Source organism: Lactuca virosa, chromosome 5 (genome assembly GCF_052849685.1).
Source record: "Lactuca virosa cultivar CGN04683 chromosome 5, Lactuca_virosa_CGN04683_v6, whole genome shotgun sequence".
Taxonomy (NCBI): Eukaryota; Viridiplantae; Streptophyta; class Magnoliopsida; order Asterales; family Asteraceae; genus Lactuca; species Lactuca virosa.
This window is the reverse complement of record NC_136430.1, coordinates 100,303,312-100,314,362: the sequence shown is the minus strand read 5'-3', so window position 1 is coordinate 100,314,362 and position 11,051 is coordinate 100,303,312. Positions and strand designations below refer to the sequence as shown.

Below are 11,051 nucleotides of genomic sequence, written 5' to 3'. Positions count from 1 at the left end.
TTTGTTTTCGCCCCAGGCCTCAAATCGACTTGGGACGGCCTTGTTCTTCGGGTGCTCAATTGAGAGAAAAAAGTAGCCAAACCAATAAAAAAATAAGAAAAATGACTTAATCTGAAAATTTTTACATTATATACTTTGGGTTAATGGGCCACGAAAAAGTTCACGGGCCCGTGAAGCAGTAGCCCATTAGGGGAAAAGAGTAGTCTTAGGGGAAAAGAGTAGTCAACTGCGGAAAAGAGTAGTCAACTGCGGAAAAGAGTAGTCAACTGTAGGTTGACTACTCTCTTGTGGACTATTTTTGGCTAAGTGGTTTTTTTGGCTATATTTTGATAAGTAATTAAAGATTTTGGCTAGATTTGTATTTTCCCATCTTAATCTTAATATAGCATAATCTTTGATATATAAGAAGTTATTGGTTTATTAAAACATGATAATTATATTATAGAATTTGTTGTTTTATGAAAATTCATTAGAATAAAAAGGGCTAATTTAATAATAAATAATATGTGACAAATGCTAATTTTCATTAATTTACAAATATAAATTATACACATTTACCAAAATTAAAATAAATCATACACATATTTAACCACCATATATAGGTACCACTAAATTTTACAATCACATCTACATGCCGACATGAATTTTGTACCAAAAAGAACAATTGAGAGTGAAACTTGCCAACAAGTAAAAACATATTTTCCATAAATATGAATGTTTCTGTTTAATTTAACAAATAACAATTTAATAAAGATCAGAAAAAACAATTCAATAAATATCAAAATGTTGTTTCCCTCTTTCAGTTTACTTTATTACTATTAGTAGGTGTAAGACTCATGTATTACATGAGTTAATTAAAAAAATGAAATATAAAGGTATAAATATTTAATAACTTTGGATTTATAAGAAAATAAAAAAAATAATTAATTATTAAAACTGATTTTTTTATCTTTTAAATTTAAATAAATAAACAAAATAAACTAATGAGCTTTAATTTGGAAATTTGGAAATAAGAAAGTAAGTTTATTAATGAAATTGTTATTCATTTATTACTATATTTATCGTAATTATTACATTAAAATATTATGTGGAATTTATTAAAATAGAAAAACCCATAAAATGAAATGTGGAAAAGAAATTAATTCAAAAAAACCAAAAAATGACATTTGACAAATTGAATAAGAGTGTGACATATGACAAAAAAAACTTTTATTTATTAGAGTAGATTCTTTTTCATACAATATTTATGTGCCTATGAGTTTCGTCTTTACTTTCAGTTCTATTGCTTATATATGTTTTTGTGTTTAGTCATACAACACTATTATTTATTGATTCTGAGTTGGTGTTCATATGCAAGATATCATCTAGTGTGAGCTTTTTTTTTTTTTTAATTTTATTTTATTAAGGCGAAGGTCATCTATAAAAACAGTCTCTCTATCTATAGATAAAAGCTACTTATATGCTTTATTGTAAGTTTTTGCTTTCACTTATCTATGTAACAAAACAATATTTACTTACTTACTTACCATTGCTCTTTTTTACTTTCAATTTTATTGCTTCTATTTTATTTTTTGTTTGGTCATACACCACTATTATTTCTTCATTGTAAGATGTCCTTCATATGCACAAGATCATCAGGCGTTCCTACATCCTACCTTGCTTGCCGTATTCTTAGGGGACTTGGCTACTTTTAAACATGTGAAAGCAGCTCAATGACCATAAAGTAGTCGACACCCAATCACATGTATATGACATCAAGAATCTTGTACCATGCGAACAAAAAAGCTGTACTTTATGTAGAAATGGTTGTACTATGCTCAAGAAAAGTTGTCCTATATGCAATGATTTTAGATTTACGACATTCAACGATAACAATTAACTTTTTCAGCTTTGATTGTGAACGACAATGTCAAAAGACATTAACAATCTTTTATTCCTTTCACTGCAAAAAGATGAAGTTTTTAACTAAATCCAAGTTATAATTCAACCTTCATTTATGTACATTTTGGGGGTAAAAACTCGATTTCTAGTCTAGTTCTTCAAGAATTGATTGCAATTTTTTTTTCAGATCATTGCTTCTTTCGATCTATGATATTCTGACACTGCAGAATCGTTTTTACACTCACACAATGATTGGTAAGCTATATATGGTTGTTTCTTCTTTGACTTAATACAGAAAGAACGATTTAACTAAGAAAATTGTTATTTTTTTCTTTTTCCATTAGGTGTTGTATTGGCAAAAAAATAAATAAATGAAGGGATAATGAACTAATGATATCTCTTTAGATAAAGTGTTATATACATAAAGATTGTTTTTTTTTTTTCTAGACTGAATAAAACATACGAATGGGTATTTGACTTAGACGGGTTGGGAGGAACAAAAGAAGAGCATTATGTCTAGACTAAGTCAAAAACATAAAACAACCATTTATAACTAAGCAGATTTACTGTTTTACCTATTAAGCCACTTAAGTAAAAAACAAACACCCCAAATGTAGCCCCAATGTGATGGAAATGATACTTTTCAATTAAATCCTAACTTTTTACAAATTTACCCTCATTTATTTTTTCCTCCTATTTGCCCAAGTGGTGCCATAGTTTTCTCAGATATGTTTTAAAAATCATTTATTATTGCTATGGAAAAAATGAAAAAAAGAAATAGGCTGAACAAATTTACAAATTTGCCATTGTTTACTTTCTAAAAGAGAAAGTCAGAGATCAAGGTTTCTATATAAAGTCCTTATTTTTTTAACAAAATTGCGTCATTTGACACATTTGGTTTTCTCGTACCAAAGGTGGTGGAGCTCGTCAACAGAGTCCAACGGGCAATGCATTATAATGTTATACCTCCTAGATCTACAGATATTGTTTTAAAAAGAATTAGTTTTGCCATCCAGAAAGGTCTAGCGGCGCAGCTTGTTGTCCGTTTGCCTTCCATCGATATGTATTGAACTATATATGTATTTTTAATATAATTTCAAAAAAAATATAGACAAAACGGATTAATATAGTAAGCTATATATAGAAGTATTTCTTTTTGACTTAATACAGAAAGAATGACTTAATTAATACAGAAAGAATGACTTAATATAAAAAGTCAGGTAAATGAGGCTTTTCCCATGAAATCTTAACTTTTAAATAATTCTCTCATATATTCTTTCTCCATTTTCCCTGAGTGTATCATATTTTTTCAAATACTTTTAAATGATCCTTTAATTCTATAACCATAAAAACAAAAAAGAACCTTATGTTTAGTTGATAAAGATTCGATTTTTAGTACCTTAAAATCACCAATATTGTTGATTAGTGCAACCTCTTCAACAACTGATTCTTTAGTTTCATTCTCATGTGATTTTATATCCGAATTCCATGAGCTGCTTCAGTTTCTGAAAGTTCTTCACATGGTACCGTTTCATGAGCAATACCATTATTGTAGATGGACATAATATCATGATCATCCATCATGGATAAAAATATAAAAAGTTCCAATGAATAAAATATTCTAATTGCCAGTTGCAGCATTTAATTTTTAGCAAATTTTCAAAAAAAAAAAAATTACTTACCCACTTGTTGGCATCATTAGAAATTGTTAATGTTATGTTTTTGACTTAATGGACTTAAGTAGGGGTGTTCATCGGGTAATATTTTCGGGTTTCGGGTAATTCGGATTTTTCATGTTAAAAAAATTACCAGTTACCCAACCCAAATTAAGTTTGGGTAATTCGGGTAGTGAGTCGGGTTTGGGTAATTCGGGTATTACCTGAAATATATAATTTTTTTTGAATGACACCTGAAAATAAATTTAATGAAATAAATATGTCGTGCTCTATTAGTCTTGTTTATATAAACAAGACTAATGATAGTTAGTTTAAGCGTCTTCAAATACCTGCTACAGAGTACAAACTCTACGAAAAAAAAAAAAGAATTTTTAAAATAATTCGGGTAATTCGGGTATACCCGAAACCGAACAAACGTACCCTATACCCGACCTGGGAAAAAATGTTAGCCGAATACCCGAAAAAATTTATCTGATACCCGATTTACCCGATACCCGAAAAAATCGGACGGGTAATTCGGGTAACGGGTATTTTCGACAGGGCTAGACTTAAGAGAGATAGGTGTTTCTTTTTTACTTAATGGGGACATGACTTGATGGAGTTATTTTTTACTTAATGCACAAAGAACGACTTTACAAAGAATGTCAGAGAATTGAGGCATTTCCCATTAAGTCTTAACTTTTTACAAATTTGCACTCAGTTGTTTTTTTTGCTTTCCATTTCTCCAGATCTGCCTTCATTTTCTCAAATGACTTTTAAATATCATTTTCAGACTCCACTTAATACGAAAAGCAAAAAAAACATGACATTAATTCAATTTCAAATAAGCTATATATGAGTGTTTCTTTTTCCTTGAAGTCGAAAGAACTAATTAACAAAGAAAGACTTTTAGTCGACAAGATTCCCCATTTTATCATTATTTGAAGGTCATTTAGGTATTGCTTCATGGATTTGATAGGGACATATGGTTTTTAGAGAAAGTTAGGGAAATAAGGTTTTTAGTCCAAAAGATAACCCTATTTTATATGTATGTGAATTGAGGCCGTCTAATGTAGTCTCTATCTTTCCATTGTTTTTTTTCTTACTCAATGACCGTTAATTTAATTAACGTTTATTGGTCTAAAACACCCTTAGGCAATAATGGAGTAAAAAACTTGTGGAACAGAAGGGACAAAATCAATATTTGCTAAAGTTGTCGATGCATAAATATATAACTTATAGTTTCTATATTTGACAATAAACGAGTATAAGGAAAACTTTCAACTACCATTCAAATCTAAAATACCCTTTGAGAAGAACAATAGCAATGGGGTAAATGTCTAAAATAGGTCATTTAAGTTCAATTTTTAGTATTTTACCCAAAAAAACGTATATGTAAATGGCCAAAAGGTGTACCAACTAGCAATCAACTGAAGATTCGAGCAATGTCAAAGGATTGCTATATATAGTTCGACTAACGATTTCTTAACGACAATTAGAAAATTAGAACTAATTTATTCCAACATATATAGCATATTCTACTCATAGTACAAAAATTCACATACACGGATACACATTATGATATACAATCTATATACACATATACTATCTCGGACCTGAGAGTCTAACAGCAGATAAATAAGCCTCACTATTACAATCCGAAGGCCCGGATGAAGTTCCTTCTTCACTAATAGACTTAAAAATACCCGAATAGAACCGCGAACATGTTTGAGAAGCCATAGGTGGTGTGGGCACCACACACAAACCCTCAAGCATTTGAACCACTTTGGTCATAGGAGGTCTTAAATTCATATCATCTTGTATACACCATAAAGCCACTTGTATCGCGACCTTAACACGTTCATCTTTTTCATCAATTTTCATATCTTGGTCGAAAATTTCTTGGATTTTCCCCTCTTCCATCATTTTAAACGCGTAAGATGGGAAATGGGATTTCTCTGAAATCACCGAGGAATCGTAGTTTTTACGTCCCCCAATGATTTCAAGAAGCACCATTCCAAAACTGTAAACATCACTTTTTTCAGATATCGCGTAGTTCGTGATCCATTCGGGTGCTAAGTATCCGCGGGTCCCTCTCAGGGTTGTGAATACATGACTTTGTTCGCGCGTCATTAGCTTCGCTAACCCGAAATCCGATACTTTCGCGCGGAAATTCGCGTCGAGTAAAACGTTCTCCGGTTTTATATCGCAGTGCACGATTTTAACATCGCAGTCTTCGTGGAGATACGCGAGCCCTTTCGCGGTCCCCACTGCGATGTTGTATCGCGTATCCCAATCTAATAAAAACTCGGTTTTTTTCTTTTTGAAGATCCATCTGTCTAGCGAACCGTTACCCATGTACTCGTATACCAAGAGGCGGTGTGCACCTTCCGCGCAAAACCCTTTGAGCCGAACCAAATGGTGGTGGTGGATCCCACCGATGATGCTGACCTCTGCCCGAAACTCCTTCTTTCCCTGCCCGATTCCTTCTAATTGCTTGACCGCTATCTTTGTTCCATCTTTTATCACGCCCTCGTAAACCGACCCAAACCCACCCTGCCCGAGTTTTATACTAAAGTTATCGGTTGCTTGTTGAAGGTATGTGTAACTAAAGCGCACAGGCATCCCGGATATACTTTCAAAGAAATTATCTTCTTCCGATGATTCATTATCTTTTTCGATTGGAATATTTCGCTTTTTGTTCCAATAAATCCATATGAACACAAGTGTTAGAATGACAAAAATTGTGGCAATGACAATCGCGATCACAACAACAATCGATTGTTTCTTCTTTTTCCCGTTTAAATCGCGCGAAATTTTAACGTAAGATTCGAAAGATTCGCCGTTTTTCGCGTCTTCAAAACTTCCAATCTGATCGAAAAGATAACAATTTCCGGATTTGTTATCGAAGAACATAGCCAAACAAGAACAGTTACCTAAACACGATGATTTACACCCATCTAAATTTGTTTTTGAAGAAGGTGACGTGTACCCAAGTGCTGAATAGCTTAGATTATCGCCTGCGTTAATGAGAGTCGCTTCATCTTTCTTCGCGCACGATAGACTAGATGGTTTGCAGCTGATTTCGTTGAGGCCAGATGGGCATTGACACGTGTTGCCAGAGTGGCAAACGAGGTACGTGGAACAAGATTGTGGTGTACTACACGTGTCATCAGGGATTCCATGGTTTGCTGTTATTTTTCCTGGGAGATTATAGAAGCTAATGAAGCCGTTATCTTCTAGAACAGCGGCCCAAGTGGCGTTGGAATCATCACCATCTGCAAACACGAATTGCCATAACAAAACTTTGTTTTCATCGAAAAACCTCCATGAATTGCCATTAATAATGGCGGATTCGAGGTTTCCACCGTCTTTGTTGATGATTCTCCTTTTGTCTTTACTCATAGCCCAATACGATTGAGGGTTTCGGAACCCGGTTGATAAAAACATGTCTCCGTTTTTGATTTCTAAAGAAAATGTCAAATTGTTTTTCGGATTGCTTACAAGTTTCGATCCTGAACTGAAATCTTGATTTGGCATAAGGGTGTTTGTGGGGTTGCTAAAACTTTGCCAAACGAAAACGCCGTCGTTACGTACCAGCACCAAGTTACCGGAATCAAGCAATTTCATGGCGGCGACACCTTTCCCGGTGGTGTTTGTTGACCAGATGACTTTTCCGTTGGTTTGAATGTAAGCATTGCCGTCGTCGCCAAACACAAAGTTATCGGAATTACCAACGGGAACCCTTCTATTTGCCGACCAAATGACTTTTGAAGTTGTAATGTGAATGATACCGATGGTGAAGGAAGTGATATCGGCGTTTGGATTGAAACCAAATCCGAAATTAGAGCTGTTTGATAGTAGGAATAAGCCACTGTTGTCTATGAATTGCATTTGAGATCCTTTGAACCCAGGGCTCACTTTGCCAATATATCGAACACTTGATAGGCATGTTTGAGGTAAGAAGAGGAAGACCCAACAGATAACGTTGAGAAAGAAGAACAACCAAGCTCTCATTTTTTTTTCTTCTTCGTGTTTTTCAAATTCTGAATGGCTTAAAATAAAGAACAAAGGAAAATCGGGATCTACCAGTTGACTAACTTGCACCAGGTGCAGAAGTGGAAAGAGAATGGAAATTGGGCATCATGATGAAACACAGACATCGATAAAGCATTAAACAAACGCAAATTGAGGGGTATAATACCAAAATTAAACACGGGGATTGAGAAATCAGCTAAAAACAAGAACAGGAGGTTTTCATTTTTGCTAGAAACGTCAAAGTAACAGCAAATTCAAGGGAAAACGAAAACCCCACCATGAGATTAAGTTAATGAACTATAAACATAAATTGGTGCTCATCAAATTTGGATAAGAAAAGTCAAAACTACACGTAATTGAGGAAAGTCCGACAAAATTGAAGACTAGAGATAGATAAAAGCTGCCATGAACAATAATGGGTCCTCTCCATTTTGGGTAAAAACGTCAAAATTGGACAAGAAGAGCAAATTTTCTCACCTACGAAACTTTATGAATTGTCTCTATTTTGGATAGAAATACGAAATACAAATTACTTTTCTTCCAGCACATGCCAGCAAAGAAGAGAGAGAACGAGAGAGAGTCTGCGGATGTCAATTTCCTGAAATTAGAAAAGAGATGAGACGAATTTGTTAGTGCTGAGGTCAAAGAAATAGGAAGATCTGAGGTGGGGTTTAGAAATTCGAGCCTATACTTACACAGATACATGTATGTGTATGTGTATGTATATGAATTATGTATGGATGACAGTAGATCACGAGTGGTGAACATAGTGGGTTTAAAATATGAAAGATTGATCAAAGCGTGAAGATGTCGATATAATTAATGTGAAATGGGAATTGAATTAGGGTTGATGGGTGGTAGATGAGATGAAATTGAATGATAAGGGGTCAAAGGTCTGCCCAACCAACTTGTTCACTACTACCCGCCACTTCATCACCTTCAAAAGAAATACACTTTCTCCCCCCACACACCATGTGTCATGTGTCTTGCTATTGAGACTTGAGAGGAAGATACTTGTATTATATTTTTCTTTTTTAATACCTTTAGTTAGGATTAAATATAAATATAACAAGGTTTATAAATTATTAACTAGTTTACTGAAATCGTATATATGGTTACTTGGTTAGATAAAAAAAAAATTACCGTTTTGTTTTTATATTTTTTTTATGTAGATCATTTCTATGGTATTTTTTATTATTATAACTTCTCTTCTTGTATGCATAAAAACACTATTGTCTTGAAATATATTTATTTGTGAAATAGATTATTTATTAATTTAAACATTTAATAAATTAATACTTTTTTTGTTTTTATATTTTTTTATGTAGATCATTTCTATGGTATTTTTTATTATTATAACTTCTCTTCTTGTATGCATAAAAACACTATTATCTTTAAATATATTTATTTATGAAATAGATTATTTATTAATTTAAACATTTAATAAATTAATACTTTTTTTGTTTTTATATTTTTTTATGTAGATCATTTCTATGGTATTTTTTTATTATTATAACTTCTCTTCTTGTATGCATAAAAACACTATTATCTTTAAATATATTTATTTGTGAAATAGATTATTTATTAATTTAAACATTTAATAAATTAATACTTTTTTTGTTTTTATATTTTTTTATGTAGATCATTTCTATGGTATTTTTTATTATTATAACTTCTCTTCTTGTATGCATAAAAACACTATTATCTTTAAATATATTTATTTGTGAAATAGATTATTTATTAATTTAAACATTTAATCCCCACCATTACTATTCCTCAAACCCTACCCCACTCCGTATCCTTTTTTGTTGTTTTCCAGAACACACCTATAGTCTTCTTTCCTTAATGGTTTTTCGTCTACCATAGCCATCTCTTAGCTCTCGTAAACACATCATCTACACGATTGATGGGTTTTAATACAAAGTATAAGTGTGTTTTTTATAAAAGCTGGTCAACAGAAGCGTTGAAAATAACAAGTTTATTTTTGAGTTTATAACAAAACCAAACCATCTAGGATCCATTTATAGATGTTAGAATGATATTGAAACAACCATAGAGTATTTAGAATGACAACATTTGAAGCCTTTGAACACACTTGGTTTTGGGGTGTTGATGAAGATAGAAAAATCAAAGAGTATGATTTTCTCTACAAGTATACACCATCAAAATTAAGGCACTTAGAATGTCAGTTCCTTCTTGTATAAAGTATTTCCTAAGTCTTTAAGTGCTTAACTAAAATAAGCACTAAAGGAGAAGCACTTTAGAGCATCATTTCTTCAAAATACTTCAAAGGACAAGAAGAAGAGGGAGGGTGAGAGTGGTTTCGGCCACAATGAAAAAGAGAGGAAAAGTAGTGAAAAAACTAGCCAAAACTCATGCAAAAGCCTTCCTTTTATACTCTGATAAAGTATTGGTAGCCTTTTAGAAGCATGATGAACATATGAAGAAAGTTGACAAACAACTTCTTCTCTTATAAAAATGATTTTGGCCATGCTTAAGAAGAAGACAAAATTTGTCTAGCTAGTTTATTAACCATGGTATGTTAACACGTTAACTTAATCATGGTTAACCAAAATGTCCAAAACTTTGTACTTGACTTATTAAATCATACCATATGAAATAATAACAATAATTATTCCCTAAATAAATACAAGAATTGATAGTATTTATTAATAATCATATTAATAATAAATATACAAAATGTGCCAACTTGATAAATGTGTGCCCCAATAGGATCATATGTTATTAGCAATATCACTCAATAGTGATTCTTGGGCATATAGATTCAACAATCTCCCACTTGCACAAGATTCATTACAGACTAGCATAGACAGTAACTGACGTCTAGCAACGGGCTATTGTACCTAATAACATATGAAGGGTGCCATCTTATCAACAACCAATTCCAAGAGCTTTAAGCTACAATTTTCACTAAAGGTGTGGTATCAGTTATTCCTTTGTCTCAGACATCATGTTGAACATGAGATATGGATCGCCATCAATCTCATTCAGTGTTCAACTTTTACTCTTTTAGTATGGCCTTAGATTTCTAGCTCTCAATGAATAAGAGGAACAAATCCCATGTTGACTACATACGCCCATCATTGTAGTTCATGTCATACCTAACGATGACCCTTATGACTGTCTTTTATGGAACAACATTAAACCATGTCAAAGCATAACAATTTCTACACTTCAAGTCCCAAATATGTATCTCAGGTCTAAGAATACAAAGATACAACCTTGATCAAAACATCACTCATAACTACGGATCCATAAAGTGATTTTGATGCGGGACAAGTCCAATACTTATTCTCCTAATCAAGTTCTTATGAAGTTGGTAGCAACTTTTGCTATTCTCATCTCCATGAGAATAAACCAATCCAATCATATTAGTCTTACCTCATAGATGCTCCTTCAACTATGAACGATTATGGAAATTTAGAATAACCTAGTTATTCAAGGATTTAAACATTC

General features: G+C 32.6%; 1 protein-coding gene across 1 annotated transcript; it reads right to left on the bottom strand.

The window, feature by feature from the left end:
• Window positions 1–5,031: 5,031 nt before the first annotated feature.
• Window positions 5,032–8,512, bottom strand: LOC145115215 (G-type lectin S-receptor-like serine/threonine-protein kinase SD2-5). Its single transcript, XM_079051459.1, has 2 exons — window positions 8,270–8,512; window positions 5,032–8,172 (listed from the first exon to the last, which is right to left on the bottom strand). Exon 2 carries the CDS (start codon window positions 7,551–7,553, stop codon window positions 5,142–5,144), a length of 2,412 nt encoding a protein of 803 aa, XP_078907585.1. The 5' UTR covers window positions 7,554–8,172; window positions 8,270–8,512; the 3' UTR covers window positions 5,032–5,141.
• Between the last annotated feature and the right edge of the window lie 2,539 nt (window positions 8,513–11,051).

Excerpts from the sequence above, each read along its gene's own strand:
- LOC145115215 (XM_079051459.1), bottom strand. The coding sequence starts at position 7,553 with ATGAGAGCTTGGTTGTTCTTCTTTCTCAACGTTATCTGTTGGGTCTTC.